General features: G+C 39.0%; 3 protein-coding genes across 3 annotated transcripts; 1 reads left to right on the top strand and 2 right to left on the bottom strand.

Moving 5' to 3' along the window:
* Positions 1–4,873: 4,873 nt before the first annotated feature.
* Positions 4,874–13,805, bottom strand: LOC146610864 (voltage-gated purine nucleotide uniporter SLC17A9-like). The gene is made up of 13 exons (XM_085344896.1): positions 13,681–13,805; positions 12,575–12,772; positions 12,307–12,446; positions 9,393–9,492; positions 9,180–9,304; positions 7,667–7,763; positions 7,447–7,543; positions 7,266–7,353; positions 7,130–7,164; positions 6,625–6,740; positions 5,254–5,309; positions 5,138–5,167; positions 4,874–5,043 (listed from the first exon to the last, which is right to left on the bottom strand). The coding sequence occupies exons 1-13, from the start codon at positions 13,803–13,805 to the stop codon at positions 4,874–4,876; spliced, it is 1,377 nt and encodes a 458-aa protein (XP_085201022.1).
* A 1,432-nt stretch (positions 13,806–15,237) lies between these two features.
* Positions 15,238–20,268, bottom strand: LOC146610863 (glucose-induced degradation protein 8-B homolog). The gene is made up of 5 exons (XM_085344801.1): positions 20,123–20,268; positions 19,643–19,769; positions 19,353–19,549; positions 18,911–19,108; positions 15,238–15,637 (listed from the first exon to the last, which is right to left on the bottom strand). The coding sequence occupies exons 2-5, from the start codon at positions 19,761–19,763 to the stop codon at positions 15,464–15,466; spliced, it is 690 nt and encodes a 229-aa protein (XP_085200927.1). The 5' UTR covers positions 19,764–19,769; positions 20,123–20,268; the 3' UTR covers positions 15,238–15,463.
* A 2,260-nt stretch (positions 20,269–22,528) lies between these two features.
* On the top strand, positions 22,529–24,521 carry LOC146610862 (tripartite motif-containing protein 16-like). The gene has a single exon (XM_085344847.1). The coding sequence runs from the start codon at positions 22,544–22,546 to the stop codon at positions 24,233–24,235; it is 1,692 nt and encodes a 563-aa protein (XP_085200973.1). The 5' UTR covers positions 22,529–22,543; the 3' UTR covers positions 24,236–24,521.
* Positions 24,522–24,771: the final 250 nt, after the last annotated feature.

Raw genomic sequence — 24,771 nt, 5'->3', positions numbered from 1 at the left:
AGTTCACCCTCTGAAACAAGGTGTTTTAGCTCCCTGCTTCTAACTCAGCCCATGATTTCAGGTAGCGAGGAAAAGAGCTTAGTGGCTTTACTGACCAGAACAGAGACACAGAGGAACCATAGGTGGTGCTGTGGGAAATCAGAAAAGCATGGTTCAATAACCATTAGGACCATAGACTGTATGTAAAAGATGAGCGTAGCTTTCAGGTCACAAAACTGAAGCCACAGCAGAAATACTTTCAACCTTCCATCTTTCTAATGAACAGCAGGGGGCAGCATCTGTAGTTTGAAAAGGTCCGGTTACATAAAAGTCTAGCAAAATTATAAATTTAACTTGTGACCTCAGTAAACACTTTCCTAACGAGTTTATGGCCTCCGGCACCAGTTTTACTTAACACAACATAAAGGTGATTTTGTCTGGTTATTATTACAGCCAGAAAGGATGACTGCATGGGGTGTGCTTTATTGGCTAAAGACTCCCAGCTTCTCCTTCAGACACACCTCCGATCTTTACAAGTTCATGTTTGAATCAGCAAATACATTATTTACAGTATATCAGCTGCTTGTTATCTGATGTCTCCATGAAGATCACTGGAATGCAGAGGTGTTTCCAGGATTTTTTTTAACGAGAGGACCCAAAAACAACAACATGAAGAAATCAATATTTAATCAGATGAAAATACAGATGCAGGAAATAGTCACAAATTTCAGGGTCTACTGAGGCAACTATTACCACTCTTGTAAATCCTATATGAGTAGAATACAAAAATCTAAATCACTGTATCATATGTGTGATTACTGGATTATAATCTTTGCATAATACTCATACTCATAATACTTACATTCTATAGGTAACGTCATCTATAGTATTACAGCCTAACATCTTAGTAGAGTTTTATTTCGTTAAGTAATAAAAGAAATAATGTGATAAAAGCTCTAAAATGAATGGTCTGAAATACAAAAATCAGTGTTTTTATTTAAGCTGTAGTTCAGAAAAGGAAAGTACCCGTAAATAGTAATACTGGAAGTATAATTACATTAAAATCTTTTCTTAATGTGGACAATGTGATTCAAATTTATTTCATTATCTGCTTGGTTGTTTTTAAAAAATTAGTTTTCAGTTAAGGTATCAAGTGATAAAGCTGTTGTACTCTTTAACATAATAAATACAAAGCTCATACCAGTTTGCGTCATGCTGTTTGTGTTTATTTTCCTCCTGAACACAGTTAAACACACATATGAGGACTTTATTGACATAAAGTAATGAACTGATTCATCCTCACTGATAGGAAAGCAGCGACAGGCTGAATATGAGTATTTTGTGGTTACGGGTTCTTAAAAAAATACTTCTAAACCGATAGAAAATGAGATTAAATGATTTTCTATTACTCGTGGTTAATTTTTGATCAAAAGCGATGGGATGAGAAGCAGCAGATGCGCTCCCTCCTGTCTCAGCAGCCCTCCGTCTCCGTGAATGATGCGGGGATGGTGCAGAGTTTGATTCCTCTCTTGGCATTCACCGCGTGCCTTAATTGTATGGCTAATAAATCAAGGTCCGCCGTGAACACGAGGAGCGGCAACCCTGGCTCCCTTATCGAGGAAAGTTGGAGCTTCTGACCGTCACAGACAGAAAAAACACACAAATAACCCGACAGGCCTGAGCGCCATCACTCTGCATCGCCGTTTACGTCTTGAAAATATGACCTGAATTTCACACCAACCATCAACATAAATTAAAACACATCACACAATGCGCGCCTTCGTCTTCTTTCCCTCCTGCGCGACCGTGAATTATCAGTCCATCGTCCCCGGCGCGTCTTCATTCCGTGACACAGCACCTGTCCTGTTTTATTCTCAGTGATGGATGTGTGGAGGTGAAGCAGGCCAGACAATGCCGTCCACAGTCCGAGGCGGGCGGGCAAGCCCACTGGTGATGCTCAGCCAGGCTTTGAGTCAGTGGAAATAAAAACCTGCGTCAGCCCTCCGGACTCCGAGGTTTAAGTATCTGACAGATATTTTCGGTTTTCTGGATATTTCACATTTCTCTACAGCAAAAACCGCCCCCGTCCTGATTTGCGTGCGTCTTTCATATCCCGGTGTTCACAGCTGAAGCAGTAACGTCATGACGTGGATCCGCTATGAGACGCAAAGTGTTTGACCCCATTAAAGCGTCTACAGAGCGTGTTAATAAAATATATGGACCCGATGCCGAGCGGTACTGCAATGTTTTCATTTCTGTGGGCAGGAAAAGATCCGCATGCGCTGACCAGGGTGCTGAAAGCGGACCCGCTGGGAGTCAGTTAACCGCACAGGAGCCTCTATACAGCTTCATCCCCTAAATATATTCAATCTAATAGTTTATAAAGTTGTATTTTCTTCGCTGTAACCGCATTAAAATCACAGAAGAAGCTGCTCCTTGAGGACAACCATTCACACATCCTATAGACAAATGCAACATTTCTAATTATGCAAATAATGGAAAATATCACGACTGTGATAAATAACGAAAATGCATAAATTACAAAAATGAAAACATAAAATATGCCGTTTCGCAGCATTTGTGCAACACATGAGGAACAACGGCTATCAGTGACTCAACAATGTGCATTTTTAAGGGTCTGATTCCCTTTCAGGATACAGACCGACAGATAGAACTGTCCATCATATCTATGAAACCTGAAATGGAAGAGAAATTAAAAAGCGCAATAATGGTCCAGTTCCGATGAAGCTGAAATATATAAACTCACCGCAGAGGGCGCCTGAACACGCCGGGTGAGATCCATTCACAGATACGTCACTAAACAAGAAACAGAATAATGTGCAGCTCATTCATCAGCAACAAGAATTATTGATTTTCATATTTGCGTCACCAACGATCTTTTGCCTTATTTTCTTTCTTCTTTATTGACATACAGTACTTAAATGTATTAGATCACCACCCAGTGTAAGGTTTATGCCAGAGCTGCCTTAAATTAACAGTATTGGTAATTAACAAAATCATTTTTATATTTTTGCAATGGTCGGTACAAAAACAATAGTTATATGATATTATATTGTTATATTTATTGTGGTTATCCGTGGATTTTCAGATTTACAGTGCTGATTTATAGCTGAAAATGATAAAGTGCATAGCTGTTATGATCAAGATGCCAAATTACAGTTATTTACATGCATTCATGAACAATTAAAAATAACTTTAGTTCTTGAATGTTATGCTTTATTAATTCCTGACCTCCAGAAGTCCAGAGTGCCCGCTCAAATTTAAGCATAAAAAGGTAAATTTACTTTGCTATTGAATGTTAAGGTAACTTTCTGAACCAAAAACACTCTGTTTCAGACAGGTTTTGTTCTACTGGCTCTCTATGATGTCACAGAGAGCAATTATCTCAGACACAAGATGTGAAAACATGTTCCACACACCTGCTGTTTTGAACTCATGTTTGTGTGGGACAGCCAATCAGAAGAGAGCTGACTTTAAAGCGGGAGGACCAATACAACTGCTGCCTTAATGTGTTGTGGCCCTTACGATATTTGAGAGAGGCACCATCAATCAGAGGACGCCCTATGAGCACTTGGGAACAGTGAGAAGGAAAGACTCCCTTTAAACAGGAAGAATAAAATAAAAAGACATGTATGCCCCTTTATTTATTAAATTTATATTTTTATTTATGGAACAAAAAAAATAATTTTTTTTCTTCACGATAGAAGTGGACTTTTGTAGTGCACTTTTCCCAATTTAAGCCTGACACATTAAAAAAGTAGTTTTTATGTTACTTTTTTTACAAGACTAAAAGTTCCTATACAAGCCATATACAAGCCTATGCTTTCAAAAAAGTACTGCAACATTTTTACAAACCAAATGACACATTATTAAAATCAGCTGAATACACATTCCTAATATTGTAAACCAATGGTGAAAGTAAAAAGCCACTATTATGTTTTAAATAAAACCAAATTTAAATAGAAACTAAAGGAAAAACACCCACAAAACAAAACACCTTTTTGTAGATGTTAAATATCAACAACTGCACAGATCAAGTATAAACATTTAAAACACTTTTACGACCCAAACTTTACAGCACCATTGAAAACACCTGAATAAAGATGTTTATAATGTCATTATAAATACATATAAAAGAGTTGTTTTATTAATCCTGCTAAAGTTTAACATTAGGTCTTCAGTGCTGGTTAAAACTAAAGTATGCAACATTTAAACAAAACAAAACAAAGGAATTACAGATAACCTGAAACTCCTCCTATAAGCTCCTCCCACTAGACAAGACCCTGATCCTGAACCCTGATCTTCCAGGTAAAAGTCCTTCACCTGATGCATACTCTACCTGTTTTTATATACACTTTTTTGTTACCTGTTCTGAAAAGATCTGTGATTGGCCGAAGTCTCCCATCACATATTACATTTTCTATTAAACCCTGAAAGCAGCCCAGGAGTCCAGCTGCCTCTCAGAAAAGTTTAAATAACCTGACAGGTTATTGTGACAAATTATGACCTCTATACCCTCTTGATGCTCTACTTTCTAATACACTAAATCTGCTGCTTAATAATATAATATAATATATTATTTGGTAAGAGTGGCTAAAATTATTTTGTCAAATAGACAAAGTTTTCGACTCATATGCACACAAAATTGGGGGGGGGGAAAACTGCACGATAACTAAGGACATGTGCTCACCATTCAAAGGCTGCACTGCAACTATCCAAAAGTAGAACTTTAAACATGGCCAAACATACATACAGATAAACATTTTTGTGCGATGTATTGTGTATTACCTGATTCATCAATAAATAAATAAATAAATAAATAAATAAAGACTAACATGTTCTGAAAAACGTAATTATCATAAATTACTCTGGGTCATATCTCAATAATCCTGGAATACTCCACTAGGTCCACACGGCGAGCACCTCCAAAGATGAGGAAGACACCGAGACCCGTGGCATTTACTAAAGTGATGAGGGCAAAGACCACGGACCATGACTGTGTGACTTCAATCAGGTATCCTGATAAAGACACCAGCACCACCCCTGTGCAAAACAGAAAGATATCAGCCATCAGATATCACCCCCTGTGCTCAGCAATGTACACTTCTACAGTAAAGGTCAGACTTTGGCTACATACCCACAAAAGAGCCCATCATATTCATAAAACCTGAAGCAGGAAAGAAAATTTTATTAGACATTGAAAAAGCCAGACACTGGGCCAGCTTGAAGAACCTAAAAACCACAGAAACTCACCAAACAGGGCGCCTGCACACGATGGTGTCAGATCCTGTACATTCACAGAAACACCACTAAAACAGAAAAATAAGAAGCAGACGAATTTGAAGGAATTTTAACAAAGATTTACAGCAGGAGCAAACACATCAGCTACTGTTTAAAAACAAACTATTGTGATTTTTTGGTTTTTGCTTCTTATCCAGTATGATAGGATTTACCACATCTGTTGCTTAGAGGGAACTAATGTTAAAAAATAAAAACTAATCTCACAAGTATTGTTTTTAAGCAATCATCTATAGTTGAACTTACTGAACAAATTAGATTTGTGGGGGGTTTACTTGAGTCTTTTGTGTTATTTCAATGAAATACTGTGTTTTGATAGGTTAACTATGGCTTTTCATTGACTTCTCTTGACATAACTTTTACAAATTCATTCTAAGCACTAAAACCCAACATGAAACTAAACAATAAAAACTAACAAATACAACCTGGTACATTATCTGGTTTTTGTGTGTCACAAAGCTTTGCTGTCAAGCACCAATATTTTTAAATAAGACACCAGCGAGATGCAGTGTTGTTCTGAGTCACATGGTAATAAATGTGGGCACTGTAGTTTCTTTTGAGTCACTGTCATGCTGTTGCACCAAATGTGCCTTGCTACTGAAAACAGAAATACATTTTGAATTTTCAGGACCATTTGCCGAAGACCTACAACCCAGCTGACTCACAGAGCCACAAATCTATTTTTTTTCTTTCTTTACTGACACTCTGCATATACAGCATGGCCCATAAGATTCAGTGTCTAAAGCTGGTAATGGGCTTTGGGCTGTGTATTAAAAGGTGTTTCTACTGAGGGCAATTAAATATGCTGTGTTAACTGTTGAGTGTGAAGAAAGTGTTGTCATGACTCATCTTTTAACCAATTTTAGCACTGAAAATAAATGTCTTTCTCTGAATATTTTTTACCCTTTCTAACAAATGTCTCTCCACTCTTTGGCAAGAAGCCACTGCAGTAATGGTGACTTGTTTACTTCTGATACTCTCGTAGATTCATATAAGAAGTTACAATAATCCAAGCATGAGGTGACCAGGGCATGAACCAAGAGACCACTATCTAATCTTTCTAGAACACACCCCTTTCTTTCTCAACACAGCACATAAGTCCTGGTTGATGGTTTGGATTAACAGGAGTCATTTTCCACACAGAGTCTACTGACCATATTATAACCTATTCTCATCTAGCGTCAAAACCAGCACTGAGGTCAAGGAGAATGAGGATGGTGAGAAAGCCAGGATCTGATGTGAGAATGAGGTCATCAAATGTAAAAAGTGCCTGAGAAACCTATTAGTAGCTGGTCTGAGTATTTAGTATAAATCGGACATTTTTACCCGCTGGTGAAGGTGGTGAGACCCACAGCAGCACAAATGTAAATCACAGCTGCAGGAAATGTGACAACTCCAGAGAGAGGTAAAATAAACATACTTGATACTCCCATGGCAAAAAACTGAGGATCAGACAGAGAGACATACAGGTGAGTATTTAAAGGCACAGTCCACAGGCTAAAGATGAACAAAAGTGACAGCCGGGTGAGCAAATTTCTAATGGTTTGATTATGTCAATACTTAATGCAATGCACATGTTCATAGCTGTACTTCAAGATGGTCAGAATAATAAAACTGTGCACATAAAGAACAAGCGTTTGAATTTTTTTTGTAGTTTTTACACAAGTTTACACTTACAGAGCAGATAATGCAGCAGTAATCTAGAGCACTGGCATATAAACAGTTCTATGAAAGCTGCCAGGCTTGTAAATACATGTTTAAAACAGACTGCATAAATTCCCAAAGAACACTTCAGTAACTGTTCAAACAACAGCTACGCTCTCACACTTACCTGCATTATCTTTCTCACAGATGCTACACCATATCCTACAGATACCAAACCAGAACATTTCATACATCTTTAATAAAACATATTCTAACTGCAACATAACAAACATCACAGTAGAAGAGCGACCTTTTTTTGATACCTCGGTTAATGAGGAAATCTGAAACGTATCCTCCAACGAGTGCTGATGGGATTGCAGTTAGCCATGGAACAACATTATAGACCCATCCCTGCAGGAACAGACAGCTTCAGAGGGTTGTCATGTAGGTCCAGGAAACAGTGCACCATGCTTATTAGCTAAGTAGCAGTAATGGTGGAAATACCGTGGCATGAGGAAATGATTCTTTGAAGTATGTTGGCAGCCATGATAACAGTGTGTAGGATGTGCTGCACATACACATGTGAGCAAACACCATGGCCCTTAGAGAGAGAAGAAGATAGCGACCAGAGAGAGAGCAGAGGAGAGAGATGCGGTGAGGCTGGGAGACTCACACAAATATGAGGTGGTAATTATGAAAAAATAAAAGACTTTATAAGCTGTACCAGACAGGCGGCTTCTTAAAAAGGCTCAGCCAGGGTATTCTTGACAGACTCCACTCTGAGTTCTTCTTTGTTTCCATCACCTCTGGGGTAAGTTCACCTAAAACATACACTGAGCATGAGCTTAAACTACCATCTTCCATTACATTTGAGATTGATAGAGATATAAATATATCAGTAAATAAAACTAGCAAAAACGCTTTAAAACACATCGGTCTTCAGCACCTGTGTTTCATAACAAGTGCTGAAGACTGATTTCCATAAACTGGCTAACTTGCAGAAATATTTATTTTCAGTGTTTCACTACTAGACCTTCATCAGGCAAATTTTTATGACAAAAAGAAGCAGTGTTATTAAGGAAATGGCTGGAATCTTACAGCCAATCACCTTCCGCACCATAATAAATAGAAGAATGAATGCAGTGTAGTGTGTCTATTACAGGACTGTCACAGAGGGGCGTAAAACTATTCATGGTTTCTTTCACAGCTACAGCCAAATTAGATTCAGCTGTTAACCTAACATTAATGTCGACTGTTAGAGGAAGCACAGGCACAGCGAGTTCATGCAAACCCGACACAGAGGGGCCTCACGTGCAACTGCACCTAATATCTCTCTTCAACACAATATTTAAATGTTTGGGACAAAGACATAGCAGGCGTTTCTTCAAATTCTGTTTGTAGCTTTCAGTAATTTTGGAAGATTTTAAAGTATTTTTAAACACAAGAACTGAAGAAAAGTAGCTCGAGCTCTTTAAAAACAAGGTTACATTTATAAAGGAACTTGCAGGGATGTATCATTTATCTGCATAAGTGCATATAAACATAAAGGCCCATCAAATCAAACATATCAAATCAGACAGTTTGTGGAACTTCTAGATTAAAAAAAATCTCCTAGGGATCACCAGGAGACAAATATATGTCAATCCAAAAAAAGGATCCCTATCATAGAGACGCCAGATTAAAAGTCCCAAAGTCATTACACTTAAAGTCATTAGACATGAATTTATACATAAACTTTTATGCCAGTGAACTCAGGAAATGAGCAGCTGCCACAAACAGCTTCTCCATGCACCACTTTAGCATTTGGGCAACTGATTCCTATCATGATGTTTTTGAATCTACTCCTAATCTTCCGTTTTTAATATGAGCTTTGATTTTATTTTCTAATTTTCCACTTGTAATCACTCATTGGAATGTTTTTCAGTGAACAGACTTGCTAACAGACCTAGGGTGAGATTCAGACACTTCCTGAAGTACATCCAAGAAACCGGAGCAAACCACTCTGTGTGGATGATGGGCAGCTTTCAGAGGCAAGTGCCGTTTCAGGGAATACATTCAACCAGCCAGGTACAACATAAAATCTGGGATGGAACTGTGACACCAAAACTGCTTTTGTTTTCTTTAAAAAGTGATTGAAAATTATAAATAAATAAATGAAAAAATTTGAACTATCTGTCAAAGAAAAACAGTATATTAAGCCTCTTTGTTATTTAAGAATACATGATTCACTGCTGTACCTTTTAGTAAACACTGCCAAACAATGAGAGCCCAGAGTCCGGACAGGAAACCGATACTGTAGAACATGCTTTCCCAGCCATAGCGGTCGAGCATCAGGGTCCCCAACCCACCAGCTAACAATGTTCTGAAAGAGAAACAGAGATCAAGACAAAAGCATGCCATCAGAGATAAATGTATATTCATATGTCAGCTGTTATGTGTGTAAAACATACCCAAGATGTGTACCGCTTTGCAATGTGCTCATTAAAAACCCTCTCTCCCCTTCCACAACACGCTGTGAGCACAGGCTGGCCAAAGATGGGAAAAAAACACCTGTGAGAAATTACAAGACACTTTAAATTCACAGAGTATTCACCAATCAGCTACAACATTAAAAGCACATGACCACTGGGCGTTTCCCCTCTGAGGTGAATTCTGGTGTTTGGCATAGGGTGGTCAGGATCCTTTATATCCAGGATTAGTGTTGATAGCATGCGGCACATATCAACATACAGGAAATGAAGAAAAACTCTGGTGTTATAGTGGTGAGGGCCACAAGCCAAAACATGTCAGTCAAACAATAAAGTAGTGTAAGTGTGGGAGTATTAACCTCTCCAGACTTTGTCCTCTTCCTCTTGGACTGGAAGCTGGTGAAGTTGCACCCACAGTTGTGCACACAAAAGTTCACTACATTTACAGTCAGAAAAAGGACTGCTGTCGTTTCAGATCTATTATACATGTATGCTAGCCAAAAAAAGACACCTGCAGAACCCTGCAGAACTCGGGGGAGGAACTTGTGAGCCTGAGCTACCCCATCTACAATATGTTTAATAAACCTGGAGAACTGAAGGTTTTATTTGAAGGACTAGTTCAGCTTGTGGTCAGATATGGCTGCGCTTACTTTTGGAAAACTTATGCTAAACATTATGAATCACATTCCCCGAGTGGTAGCATGAAATCTGTACCAGGAACCAGCTTCCTTAAACTAGAGCAAGCTCAACATGCATCTGTCATTGTAACGGGTCATAGCCACGCAATTACTAAAAACAAAACAAAGCAAGCAAAAGAAAAAACACCATGTTGAACTTGTGTGATTTTACTCTGCCTGACAAAACCAGTATGTTGGCATGGCTACACTTGAAGGTTAATGGCATTAAAATGGCACAACACTCAGCTGGATATGTTTTGTACTTTTTGAAAGTGAAACCAGCAACAAGTCAAAAATTCTGTTTGAAAATCTGCCTGCTCGCACTTCTGACTGGGAACACTCACTTCCTAACATTTATGCTTGTTGCCTAGCAACTGCTCTCAGTCAAGAGAACAAACAAACCACAAATTCCCATTTTTATACTTTGGTTTTGAGCAGCTAACAAACTGGATAAAACAACTTAATTGCTGCAGCTTTTCGCTACTTGGAGTTGTTTTCATCACACTATTTATGCTGCTCATCTCAACAGACCAGTCACAGAGTTGTGATTTCATAGTTGCAGCTTGGAAAAACAAGACTAAAGTGTGGCTCATTTTATAATATAATATTTAAAGATACGATTGTTTTATCCTTTTGTCCACCACAAAGAGCTTTAACCCATGGGACTGAGTTCTGTGTGTCAGAGGAAACCAGAAGTATAAATGTGGAATTAAGCTGTGACCTCGGTAAACACTTTCTTGATTGCTTAATGGGTTTGATCACTGGATTTAGGCAAAACAGGATAAAAGATTGGGTCTGTTTTGCTAATTATGGTCAAAAAAGATTCTGCAGAGCATGCTCACTGAACTCTAACATGCGACGTCTTCTCTTTTATTGTTAGAGCCACAGCTCGCTCACCAAGTTTGGGTTCATAACACCAAGATGGTAAAAACACTCAGCTCGACGATGCATGACTAACTTTTGACTCATAGGTAGCCTGCTCAACCAGGTGACCTGTAGCAGTGTGCCCATTTCTGAAAGCTTTTCTTCTTTTTTGTTGGAAACTTTTGACATCACAGTAACATGATTGGTCATTTCCCATGATGGCCCAGGACTACCATTGATTACAAAGTTATGATAACATCACCAGCTATGGGTTATCAGATCCACCGTCCACCAACTGACTGTTTCCAGTCTCTCTCACTACTTTGTATTTACTGAACAGGCATCAGAGTGTTTTTGTCTTATTCAATGTTCAGCATGAGACTGAAGATGGGCAACAAGCTTGGACTGCAGTAATCTCCAGTGAGTGTTCTCTTCAATGCAGTGATTTGCTGGAAAGCATTAAGAGGGACTAGGAAAGACTGGTTAGGACAATGGGCTCTGCAGTTATGGCATGCAGCTTAAGCCCTTGCATCAGTGGTTGAAAAAAAGAACTAAATAGACAGCTGTCTGTCATGAGCTTGCTCAGTAAGAGACTCCTGTGGCTGTCTTGTACTACTTTGAGATCGAGGAAGTCTTTTGTCTGCTGGGCTGTCCAACTCTTCAGTGCACCACAGAAGGGGAGACAGATCAAGACACTGACTTTTCAGCCTAACTATCTGCAAAGCAGCGTAAAACTCTTAACCCTGGCTCGATTTTTTCTCTGTACACATGCAAATTTACACTTTTTTAGTTTAGTTTAATTCAGTTGCCTGTGTGAAAAAGACAAACTGGACTTCTTCTGTCACCAAAGAGGCTTCTTTAATAAATCCCTGGTAGGGGCCGACCCCTTTGGAGGTGGTCCTGAGGGTTGGGTCATTAACCCACTATTGATCATGTGATTTACACGAGCCAGTGCGTGAAAAAAAGGCATGGGTCATTATCATCACCAGGGGCAACTATGTTTTGGCTACCCACAATCCATGCTTGAGATTGTTTCTTCCACTCGCACCTTGGTGACCCCAACAGCTCACAGGATGGTGGGGTGGGACAATGTCTCACCGAGGTTTCATCCGGTGACAGTAATGATCCACACCGTTTTTCACACTTTGGCCCCCGTCACAGGTTTATTACCTGCCAGTTTTTGGAATTGACATTTTTGCACAGACAAGTTTTTAATAAATGTGTTGTTTTATATTGTATTGCTTTGCACCGTTATGTATATTTTTTGTGTTTTAATGTAAAGTGCTTTGGGATTTTGATCTGTATAAATGAATTGTACATTCTTACTAGAACATAATCACTGGTAGAATACTAACCTTGTGATATTCCCATGAGAAACCTGGCCACAGTCATGAGAGCCAGGGTGTGAGAGCCAAGATGGGCCAGCAGAGGAGTGCCAGCTGTGATCAGAGCCCATGATGATGCAGAGAAGAACAGGACACGCTCTCCTCCCACTCTAATAAACAACAATCATTCACAGAGCAACATCCTGAAACTCAAAATCTAACTTCACAGTAAACAGACCTGGAAGGTTATTTGCTCATTAAGCGAAGTCATGTGTGCTTTAACGCATCACATCCTTACCTGTCACTCGCGTGTCCTCCCAGGATCTGTGTGAGACAGTAACCCCAGAAGAATCCACCCAAAACCACCCCGGAATCAATTTTACTCCAATGAAACGTAGCAGCCATTGAGACGGCGCAGACAGGCATGGCCATCCGCGCACAATAGAGGAAGCAGGTGCCCATAAACAGCATCACGATCCATTTTCGAGCCAGGGATCTGTAAGGCAAACAGCTCTTGCTTATATAGTCAGATTTTGCAGTAAACTGCTTCCAGCGAACTGGGTGAGCGAAAACCAGTCTAGTGATGTCAGCAGCACTAAACAAAGAGTCTATAGCCACTGTGTGCACCTGCACTTGGACAAATGCAAATGCTCATACTGGCAAGTAAATATCCTCACAGAGATGGTGTTTGACATGCTGGTGTGATAATGTTGGTTTAGTGCTTTAACGTGCTAATATTTGTTAATTAGTACTAAACACAAAACACTCCAGAGGCTCATGGACATCTCAATATTTTTGCAAGTAAAGCAAAGACAAAAGTCATTACATCTCAGGTGCAGCATAATTCTTTATACAGGGCTTCACAGCAGTCTGTGCAATAATCAAGAAGTTTAAATAATATATTTAAAAACACTGATGTCAATTTGTTGGTGCTACATCTAGTTGGTAGATGCTGAGAAACTCCACTTCTAAGTGAAAAATTTCACTTGTCGGTGATAAAATTAAGCTGATGTCTTTAGCAAAATGTAATCTCAGTTCATCTGGGAGTTGCTGAGACATTTGAGCCTGGACAAAGCCAGATGAACATGTAAAAACACACCAAACTAAATAACATACCTAAAAAAGATAAAGAACTACCAGTACCTTTGTTTTCACTACTACTGTGTATCATATCGGTCTTTACATTTCTAGTGAATAGTTACAGTACACGTGTAATTTCTTTTGTCACTTAGTATCCAGTTGCCATTGTTCTTATAAAAAACAAACAAAAAAAGGCATTGTGAGTTAAGACAGCCATTTAGTGTATCAAATGAGTACATGTTTCAAGTGAGCTCTCAGTAATACCCTGACAGACTACAATCTAGTCATTAGCTGTTTTCTTAGTCAAATCTTTTGCCGTCTCACCTTGGCCATAGGTTTCGGTCTCCCGACTCCTCTTCTTTACATTCATCAGGCTCACAAATCTTAGGATCCAATAAAGAACCATTAGAGTCCTTCTTGTCGGCTCCTGATGTGTGTTTGTCAGCCATTCAGAGAACGCTGCCGTATCTGTCATCTCTGCAGCCTTTCCGCAATAAAGAAGCGTCATTTAGCTGAACCTCATAGCCTCAGGCAGATGAGCCTAACAGGTCAAACTTGTTTGAAGAAAACTCAAATGCACCTGGTTGTGATTTGCAGTGCAGACAGCAGAGGTCTCTGGTGGTTTTAGTGGATACAACATTTGCATGTTTCCCCTATAAAGGGCAGATGAATTTCGATATGAATTTTAAATCAAAATCCAGGTAATTTAAAATCTTCAATGAACTTTTATCTGATTAAATTAACTTTAATTATTGCATCTTTTTATAATTTACATACATGTACACTCTAAACTCAGAAAATGCCAAAACAACCAGTTTATGGTTCACAAAAGTTTATTTTAATAATTGCAAATCTGAGCTTAGAAATGTGGAATAATAAAAGGGATGTGAGCTTTCTGGGTCAAAGCCAGTTTCTATAAAGACAACACAACCTTAAAAGAAATTAAGGATGGACAACTAGCAGCAAGTTAGTTTCTTTTTATAAAAATAAACAAACCAAACAAAAATAAACACGCACAAGTACTTTCCCCCCCATTTGGAAAAAAAAAAAAAAAAGGGACACTTACATGCAGGTAAAGTGAAAGTACCAATGGCTTTGAAAAGTGGAAAAATTATAGCACTCTTCAAAATACCTGTTTAGGGACCAAAAGTATCAGCTTTGGGTCATTTTAAGTTACTAAAACAAAGCCACTGACTAAAGGAAACTGCTCCCGTCTGAATTAATTTCATACGCGAGGGGGTTGAACTAGACAGTAGCCATAACTGACAGCTCCATCATCCAGATACAGGAGCCCTTTCTCTCAATCCTGCATGATCATCATGCAGGATTGGCTGAACTTAACCAGAACGTTAAACCTGTGCAGCAGGAAAAACCATTTGGAGCATGTTGGAGGCAGTGCACACTGTAGATATCAGAAAAGGCCTCAACTCAGTAAGAAACCAACTCCATTTGGACTCCCTTCACCTTCTCAAACACTTAAATAATGAATTTACAAGGCATCCCACAGACACAAGGTACAATCAAACTTCACGGCGTAAAAAGCATGTGGCTGATTTTAAAGCTGACAAAAAAAAAGAGGCAAACGAAAATGAGAGTAAATAAAATCATAAATATTACATTGTTAAAATTAGATAAAGTGTAGATTTCCATTTATTTGAAAAATAGTCACTTTTTCTCATTTCACCAGTCTCAAGAGTCTCAATCCCCCCCTCCCTCCCCGTTCTATGCACAGTACCAACAGTGCTCATTCACACCATCAACTTTTCCTGGCAAAGTAAAGTCTGGTGGGGAAAATGTTCACGATAAATAATACTACCATCGTAGCTTAAAAAGACAAAATATAAAACAGCAATTTAAATTTTGTTGTCTCTGAGAGCTACCTAAAAATCCAGGTTCTGTACTGAAACTAAATAATTTCTGCCACTTTGCAAATACAGCAATTTACAGTTTGCACAATGAGTTAAGTCTTACCTCTCATGAATGAAACATGAAAAAAAAGAAACACTGTAGCATTTGTTTTTACATATATGTTACCTGGTTGTCACACAGTCACTGACTGATCATAAATTAAGGGGAAGTGGAAAGTGGTGGTTCTTGTCTGTTGTGTTCACTTGGGGTCCTCGATGGTGCCTGTGCTAAGGTCAGTCATTTTGGGGTATTTCACCTTCTTCTGGTCCAGCTCATTTTGAGCCCACAGCAGCAACTTCAGCAGTTTGGCCAGTTTGGGTGTTGACTCCCTGTTTTCATAGTCCAGCACAGCCTGGTTCACCTCACTCCACACCTGTGCACCGAGATGTGTGCGATAGTCAAATTGAAATAAACAAATTTTTATTGCTGGCATTCACTGCGCTCTTAATGTTTATATTCAGCTTCACATGACTCCACAAAACAGGAATTAAAACACTCTGAGACAGCATACCTGGCAACCCTAACCATATTTTGAAGAAAGTCAGGACTATTTTTTAAGTTAATAATTTTTTTTATATCTGCCATTTAGAATTTTTTTTTGTTCCCTGTATGCCAAGACGTGGGAAAACAATTTAAGACAAAGAAAAAAGGAGTAAAAATATAAACAACATTTATCACAAATGTCCTGGATGTTGCTGTTTATGATCATTACAGCTTATTTTCAGAAGTTTGTTTATCTGTCAAAACAAATACAAGCTGATTTATTAATAAGCATCATGTCATTGCCAGGATGACTGACACATTTATTAGTGACTTTCTTAAAGTGTGCATTACCAAAAATGTCATCATGTGATGAAATGGACAACTTCTAAAATACAGTTTCTTAAATTATTGACTGCCTTGCTCCTGTCAAAAGCACCCTGGAGAAACAGCTAAAAGGTAAAGATGGCAAAAAGAATCTCCAGGAGATCTGAGAGAAAATACACACAAAAGACAATTACAAATTAATTTTGTAATCTATAAAAATGCCCTTTACTGCTACACCAATGAAACCAAATCAGCCAGACAACCCTTCACATCCCAACTGATCAACAATAGCCAGTCTAATTCTGCTTTTTCATTTTAATGCATTGATAAACTATTTAATCCCCAAAACCATACCAACTGAATTTGTTTCAACAAATAAATGTGATGAATTTGCATCTTTCTACAAGAAAAGGTAACATCTCAGCCTTTCAAAGTAATTTATCTAGGATGGACTAGGGCTGGGCCATATCATACCGTTCACGGTAATACCGGTATAATGTTGGGCAACAATAAGAAAATGAAATATCGCAATAGAATATGGGTAAAACGCGCATGCGCAGTGCCTTTGTTTTTATACGCACATGGCGGAAAAAGCATGGCGGCGACGGAGAATGAGAAGAGCGAAAGCGGATCGTTGAATGAAACGGATGAACCAGAATTGGTTTGTAAAAATGCTGCAACTTCAGTGGTGTGGAACTGGCTTAGCTTTCGTCCATCAGATACACAACAAAGCACTATTTTTGCTAAAGCATGCTAGCAAAAATGTTATTACCGTGTTATTACCGTGTTTTTTTGGAAAATACGGCACACTTAAAATCAATCCTTTGTTTTCTGAAAATGGACAGTGCTCCTTATAATCCCGTATGCCTTGTGTATGAATTCTGGTTGTGTTTACTGACCTTGAAATGATTTTATGTGGTACACGGCGCTCGAAAATCTGTCAAATGTTTTAGTACGACTTTGCTAAGCTATGAACCCGCACCGCTTGATGGATTGTCGGAGCATTACGGCTATCGTAGGCAAGAGCCTCGCGGAGTGATACGTACTGTGCTTCAACATAATATTACCATATTGTGTGTGTATAACCTCTTTTTAAGTTTTGTGGATATTCTACATGGTTATGCTGAGGATATGTCGGCCAATTTCCACTGGAAATGCCTTTTGGTTAAACTGTCAGCAAGGAATTTGCATTTGTACTGTTAAATTTTTATATAACTTTAATGCACACAAAAAACAGCTGCTTGTTTAAGTAAAAATACATTGATGGGTTGTTGTTTTTTTTTTTTTTTGCACTAATAAAGTTGTGGAGTTGTAAAGTATTTTGTCTAGTGTTAATTATATCGTCAGTTATATCGTTATCGCAAATTTTCAAATGTATATCGTGATAAATATTTTTGGTCATATCGCCCTGCTCTAGGATGGACTCACTTTCTGATCAAATTGCTGCCACAAGATCAATGTCCACTTTGTCACCTGTAAATTCTAAAGATCTGGAAGAAGTTATTTAAGAGTTAAAGCCTTGCACCTCTTTACTTGACCCCATCCCCATCAAACTATTCAAATCTGTGTCTCACCATTTAGAAATAATTTAGGAAATATTATTAATTGCTTAAATGTACTGTAATCCCACCATGACCATAGAAATGACTTCTATCCACTGGTAATTAATAATTATAATAACCTATTTCTATGTTTCATTTCTCAGCAAAGTATTTGAGGAGTTGCTCAAGAGTCAATCTTTTGTTTATTACCACCTCCCACTTGGTACTGTCATAAAGAATAATAATATAACCTGTCATTCTTATGCAGATGAAACACAGCTGTGATTATCTAACCTCTGTTCAAAAAATAATAATGTGATGGCATTAACTGTTGGATGTCTCAAAACGTTTTAGAACTTAAAAGAAATAAGCCAGGAAGCTTGTTGTTCCAAAAAGTCAGAGACCAAAAATACTGTTCATATTTTCATCCATTTCTCTGAAACGCAGTGAGCAAGTCAGGAACCGTGGCATAATTTTGGACAGTGATCTCAGTTTTGATAACCACAACATTAAGGTTACCAGAATTGCCTTCTGTCACTTTAAAAATACATCTAAGGTTAGAATTTTCACATCTCAAACCAACACTGAGAAAATGTACCGTGCATTCATCTAGGTGAGATTATTGCAACACTATTTGCAGGCCTGTCTAAATCACCACTAGGACATCTTAAGCTTATCCAAAATGCAGCAGCCAGAATCCTGACAGGACAAACCCTCCATTGGCTTCCAGTACAATACAGAATCACCTTTGAAATTCTTCTATTAGTTCACAAAGCTCTCAATGGTTTGGCCCCCAGTACATCTCTGACAGTGTCTCCAACCCAGTCAGACCTCTCGGGTCATCAGCTTCAGATCTTTTAACTGGTCCCAGAATCAGATCTCAGTCTACTGAGTGTGCATTCAGTTACTGCAGTCCTGTTTTTTTTAATAAAAGCTGCCTGCTGACTTGAGATCAATTATATCTGTGTGTACATCTAGAAATAGATTCAAAACCTTTCTATTCACACAGGCTAACAGTTTATATGCATTTTTCTTTTCTTTCATATGGTTTTGTTCTGTTTTGCTGGTTTCATTGCCTTAAGGGATTGTAAACCTACAGTTATTAAATTTCTTTAATTTATGTGTTAAGCCCAATGAGTTTCAAGTGATGAAATGTGCTATATAAATAAAATGATCATCATCTGGCTGCTGGATCTCTTATTCCAATTTCAGATCCACAAGAGTCTACAATACTGGATGCATGCAACATAAATGTCAAATAGATGGCCAGCTTTACAGTCAGACTAAAGCCTGCCCACCTTTTGCCGCTGCATCATGTTGAGCAGATCTCCAAAGGGTGACTCTTCTGGGTTGTCAAATGCCAAAAGGGCTAGCGTTCGCTCCATCTCTGTCAGACACTCTCGGCTCTCCTCCCCCTGCTCTGCCAGCTGTGTCTGAGCAAACTCCAGCGCTGACTCAGTTTCTCTTAGCCTGATTAACTCAATCAAATGTTGCTGCTGCAAGAGGGGAAACGAAGCAGTGAGTGTTGACGTTCAGGCTTTGTCTTGTCAAACTTTATCTAATATCACAATAACTTCCTTTTCCTGTGGGAGGAGAAAAAGAACATAATCTCATCACAGGCAATGGCAGGATAGGTTATTAGAGAAAATGCACTGCAAAGCAGAGCAGACCTACATCAGATGTCTTACTGTTATTTCCAACGTTAAAATTAGAGCCCTGCACAGCTTTTCGGAAACGCACCTGCAGATGAAAATACAGGTATCGATTGGTGTCGAGCAGCTCCGGGTGTAAGCTGTTAATGAGTGCAATAGCTTCCTGAATCTGGCCCTTCAGGATCATCTCTCTAATCTTTATCCTTTCATCCAAAGAATCCAGGTCCACACTCGGCTCGATACCAGACTCCATCCGGAACTTCTCTGCTGCCTCTTTGAAGCCCTCTTAAATCAAACACAGACAGACACAAAGAGATAAACAAGACTTTACAATTTGTAAATTCAACTTACAGGTTGTATCTTCAATCTATGCCTCACCTGTCACCAGGTAATTCATAATGAGCCGATTCATATCCGCCCTCTGTATGTGAACGTTGTTTAATTTGTCCATCCACTCTTCTTTTGTGATGTCCTCTGGCTTTTCGGCATAACTCATCATTGGATCCTGAAAAGTATTAAAAAAAAAAAAAAAAAAACCACAAACAAACAAACAAATACTGTAAACGTGAGCAAGACTGACACAGCTTGGTCACAGTTTGTACCTACACGAAGATCGACGGGACAACCGTGCAAATAAGACCAATATTACAAAATGAACACGCACAGAAATCAAACACGCAACGGGTTAAAAAGTAAAATTAATAACACAACATTTCTGATGCCTAAATTGGTTTTACACGATTGAAAATCTTGCTAAAACATAACGGGAAAATTCTCCGAGGCTTTCAAAACAAACCCATTTCCTCCTGAGCAACAGCCCTGACCAGTTAGCAGACAGCGAGCGTTTTCATGGCTTACCGTGCAAACACAAGGTCCGGCGATTATGCTTTCCTGCACGCGTTAGGAATCAATAATCAATAAGCACTGCTCAGCCCTCTCAGCGCTTTAGAAGAATAAAATAAAATCATAAACAACGGACACACGTTCAGGGTTTCCGCAGCTAGCTAACTAACCAAGCTAATGTGATAACCTCGCGATAGATGCGTCGGTCTTGCGAGCTCTTCGATTGGCGCTAGGTGTGACGTCACGGTTGCCGAGGAACAGTAACGGTGAGTGCAGTGGGAGATAGTGATGGGAATTCCGACTCTTTTTAGAGAACTGACTCTTTCGGCTCGTCTCACTAAAAAGAGTCGAGTCTTTCGACTCCCAACCGACTCTTCAGGTTGTTTTGTTGCTTTAATTTATTATCAAGAACAATATAAAGTTATGCACAAAAGGAATTACAGTGGAACCCCAACTTATGAAGACCCCATTTAACGAAAAATTCAAGTTACGAAGGCACTTAACAGCAATATTTCTGCCCGTGGTACGGCAAAATGCCTGCGTAACGAAGTAGATAAAATGCAAAACATTTTAAAAAATAAATTAAATTCCATAATGTTATGTACATGTGCACATACGTATGTATGCATTTATACGCATGCTTTCTTCAACCTCCGCCACCTCCTCCTCCACCAAGAACTTCGTCTTCAGCCAGCATCGCCTCACTCAAAAGGTGATGGAAAAAGGTGCTTCGACTTACGAAAATTTTGACTTACGAAAGACCCTCTGGAACAAATTAATTTTGTAAGTCGGGGTTTCACTGTACTAATGTAAAAAAAAAAAAAAAAAAAAAAACGTGGTTATTTATATATGTTTACATGTAAATATCCGATTGCAGTTTGTAGATGCTTCGGAGTTTGTATGTGTTTTGGAGTTTGTACGTGCTTTGTCTCTAGGGGCCACCATAAATATACTTTTATTTATTCACTCCACATAAAATGTAATAAACAAATCATATAATGCAAAAAACAACATTCTTCAGAGTTTGTACGTGCTTCTGAGTTTGTACGTGCTTCTGAGTTTGTACGTGTTTTGCAGTTTGTACATGCTTCGGAGTTTGTATGTGTTTTGGAGTTTGTACATGCTTTGTCTCTATGGGCCACCGTAAATATACTTGTATTTATTCACTCCACATAAAATGTAGTAAATAAATCATATAATGCAAAAAACAACAATTTACATACAACTATTTATATTTCAACTTTTAACTGTTAAATTAAATTTAACTATTAAAATTTTCAGCTTATCCTTTTAAACAAATTTAAAGTGAAACAACACAAAACACTGAAAACCACAACATAATTAAATATAAATTAAAATATACAAAACAAAAAGAAGATGCAAAAAGAAAGATCTGTCATATAGGCCTGCATGAATAAACTTCCTGAACTAAAAATTGTTGTGGATGATTACTCTACCTTTCTAATATGATGTTGTTGTCCTTGGCTCTCTTTCTCTCTCTTTCCCTCCACACTGTTCCTGTGCTACTGCAAGTATAACTACCGCCCCTCCCCCCTCTGCTCAGCGCTCGCGAGGAGCGAAGCGGAAAAAAAGTGCGAGAGAGAGAGAGGGTGAGAGAAAGAAAGAAAAAACACAGCTCCCAATAAGGAGTTGGATCGCATCGTTCACTTCAAAGAGTCGGCTCTAAGAGCCATTTCGTTCGCGACCGACACATTACTAGTGGAAGAACCAACCGGAACTACTGATTAAATTAAAAGTCGGACAGCATTTTCTTATTTAATGCGCCCATAGGTTCAGTTTGAAATTATACAAACATTTAGAGGAACAATACAGGCAAAAATAAAGAAAAGATGGACAGATACATGTCATAATATAAAAATATTAACTTGTGAAATCAAGCCCCTACCTCATTTTTAATCAACGGAGAATTTAGCAATAGTAAACTGCTGGTAAATTGTGGACTTTATTAATATTTATTAAAATACTAATATGTACTAATATAATAAAATTCTGTTATGACAAGAAACTATAGGAACAAAAATTTAAAAAAGAATATGTGTTCTGTGTGTCCCGTTCTGTGTGACTGGTATGGGAAATGCAGTTTATTTCATGTGTCTGTATCTGACTTTGGGTCAATTGCTGTTGTTTTAAATGTTATAGCTGTCTTTACTTGACTATATATGACATTTAACTGAGTACAGCCTAAACACAGAGTACTGTTCCTCTTCTTGGAATGAAAAACAGCTTCTAACACTTCTTCTTTAAATACCGGAGCTCCTCTCTGTCTAAACATTTGTGTGTTCCCTCCCCTTTGGACCTGCACTTTAGAGATGGGCGTAACCAAAATGTGGTGACGTGTATTGCGCAAACACGATTCTTACATTCAGTGGTCAGAGCAGTTTAAGTTCTCAGGAAACGAAACTCACACAGGCACAGATGCTGAGAGGTAAAATGGCACAGAAAGGAGTTCAGCTGCACCCAGAAAGCTTCTCTTGTTCAATCTGTTTGGATATACTAAAGGATCCGGTCACAATTCCCTGTGGACACAGCTACTGCATGGACTGCATTAAAACCCACTGGGATGAAGAGAAGAAGAGAATCTGCAGCTGCCCTCAGTGTAGGCAGGCCTTCACACCGAGACCTCTCCTGGTGAAAAGCACAATGTTAGCAGAGTTAGTGGAGGAGCTGAAGAAGACCGCACTCCAAGCTGCTTCTGTTTATCAGGGCTGTGCTGGTCCTGAAGACGTAGCCTGCGATCTCTGCACAGGAAGAAAACTAAAAGCTGTGAAGTCCTGTTTGGTGTGCCTGGTCTCTTACTGTGAGCAGCACCTTCAGCCTCATTATGATGTGGCTCTTTTAAAGAAACACAAACTGGCAGACCCCTTCAAGAGGCTCCAGGAGAACATCTGCTCTCTTCACAGTGAGGTGATGAAAATTTTCTGCCGTACTGATCAGCAGAGTATCTGTTATGTCTGCTCTTTAGATGAACATAAAGGCCATGAAACGGTTTCAGCTGTAGCAGAAAGGTCTGAGAGGCAAAGAGCGCTCGAGGTGAGTCGACTGCAAATCCAGCAAAGAATCCAGCACCGAGAGAAAGAAGTGAATGTGCTTGAGCTGGAGGTCAGGGCAATGAGTTTCTCCGCCGATAAAGCGGTAGAGGACAGTGAGAAGATGTTCACTGAGCTGATTCGTCTCATCCAGAAAAGAAGCTCTGATGTAAAGCGGCAGATCAGATCCCAGCAAGAAACTGAAGTGAGTCGAGTCAAAGAGCTTCAGGAGAAGCTGGAGCAGGAGATCGCTGAGTTGAAGAAGAAAGATGCTGAGCTGAAGCAGCTCATAGACACAGAGGATCACAATCTGTTTCTGCACAACCATCCTTTACTGTCACCACTCAGACAGCCTACAGACTCATCTAGCATCAATATCCGTCCTCTGAGGTACTTTGAGGATGTGAAAGCAGCTGTGTCAGAAACCAGAGAGAAGCTACAGGATATCCTGAGTGAGACATGGTCAAACTTCTCACTCATAGTCACTCAAGTGGATGTTTTACTGTCAGTTCCAAAACCAGAGCCAACGACCAGAGCTGGATTCTTAAACTATTCACGTGCAATCACCTTGGATCCAAAAACAGCAAACAAATGGCTGCTCTTATCAGAGGGGAACAGAAAGGCAACATTAATGAACCAACAGCAGTCTTATTCTAATCATCCACATCGATTCACTGCATGGTCTCAGGTTCTGAGCAGAGAGAGTCTGACTGGACGGTGTTACTGGGAAGTGGAGTGGATAGGGATAGGATCTCACATTGCAGTCGCCTACAAAAATATTGGCAGAGCAGGGTGGGGGGATGAATGTAAATTTGGACGCAATGAGAAAAGTTGGGCTTTGAGTTGTCACAAAAAAGCATATGAATTTTGGCACAACAACAGCCACACTTCCACCTCAGGTCCTCACTTCTCCAAAATAGGAGTGTACCTGGATCACAGTGCAGGCATCCTGTCCTTCTACAGTGTATCTGAAACTATGACCCTTCTCCACAGAGTCCACACTACGTTCAGTCAGCCGCTCTATGCTGGATTTTGGCTTTTCTCAGGTGTCAAAACCACTAAATTCTGCAAACTCAAGTAGAGAGGAATCTTTAATTTGTAGTGGCTTTAAAGTTGTATTTCACCATTACTTTCACACTTCATAAAGATCAGCTTTCAATCAAACATACACGCTCTTGTATGCAATTAGCTATTATGCTATATGGAAGGTTGTTTCTGCCACTGAAAAACAACATCCATAAAATAAAACCTTGGGTTATGTATACTTCCTCAGTGGCAGAAACAACCTCCCATAGGCTGCTGCTCTGCATGATTATTTTTATTTACAAAACTATTTCTGCACATGACATTGTAAACTGCTTTACATATTTGCCAAAAAATTCTTTCACTTTTGCCTTGAAAATAAAAAGCACAGTGTTATATGAGAGCAACACATTTACAAGAGTATAAACACAAATGTTAAGTGAAACACAAAATCCAAACTGTAACTGAGATGTTTGTTGCATTTTTCATTTTTGAATTTGTCTCCACATATGTTGCATTTCTTAATTTTTTTTCACTCCTGTATAAATGTTGTCTTTGTCGCCCTCTTAATGTACAGTTCACTTAAAACCAAAC

This window comes from Diplotaxodon limnothrissa, linkage group LG20 (assembly GCF_057381915.1).
Source record: "Diplotaxodon limnothrissa isolate DT_005_m linkage group LG20, D_limnothrissa_male_GT1.1, whole genome shotgun sequence".
NCBI classification, from domain to species: Eukaryota; Metazoa; Chordata; class Actinopteri; order Cichliformes; family Cichlidae; genus Diplotaxodon; species Diplotaxodon limnothrissa.
This window is presented reverse-complemented; position numbering and strand designations above follow the sequence as displayed.

Bases quoted from the DNA above. Each gene is read 5' to 3' on its own strand.
- LOC146610864 (XM_085344896.1), bottom strand. From the start codon at position 13,805: ATGGCTGACAAACACACATCAGGAGCCGACAAGAAGGACTCTAATGGT. The intron at 7,764-9,179 runs GTACAGCAGTGA...TGTATGTTTTAG, and splicing joins TTGGCAGTGTTTACTAAAAG to GTGAACTTACCCCAGAGGTG. The intron at 5,044-5,137 runs GTATGTAGCCAA...TGTTTTGCACAG, and splicing joins TATGATGGGCTCTTTTGTGG to GGGTGGTGCTGGTGTCTTTA.
- LOC146610862 (XM_085344847.1), top strand. From the start codon at position 22,544: ATGCTGAGAGGTAAAATGGCACAGAAAGGAGTTCAGCTGCACCCAGAA.
- LOC146610863 (XM_085344801.1), bottom strand. From the start codon at position 19,763: ATGATGAGTTATGCCGAAAAGCCAGAGGACATCACAAAAGAAGAGTGG. The intron at 19,109-19,352 runs GTGCGTTTCCGA...CCCCTCTTGCAG, and splicing joins ACCTGTATTTTCATCTGCAG to CAGCAACATTTGATTGAGTT. The intron at 15,638-18,910 runs GTGGGCAGGCTT...CTCGGTGCACAG, and splicing joins ACATGATGCAGCGGCAAAAG to GTGTGGAGTGAGGTGAACCA.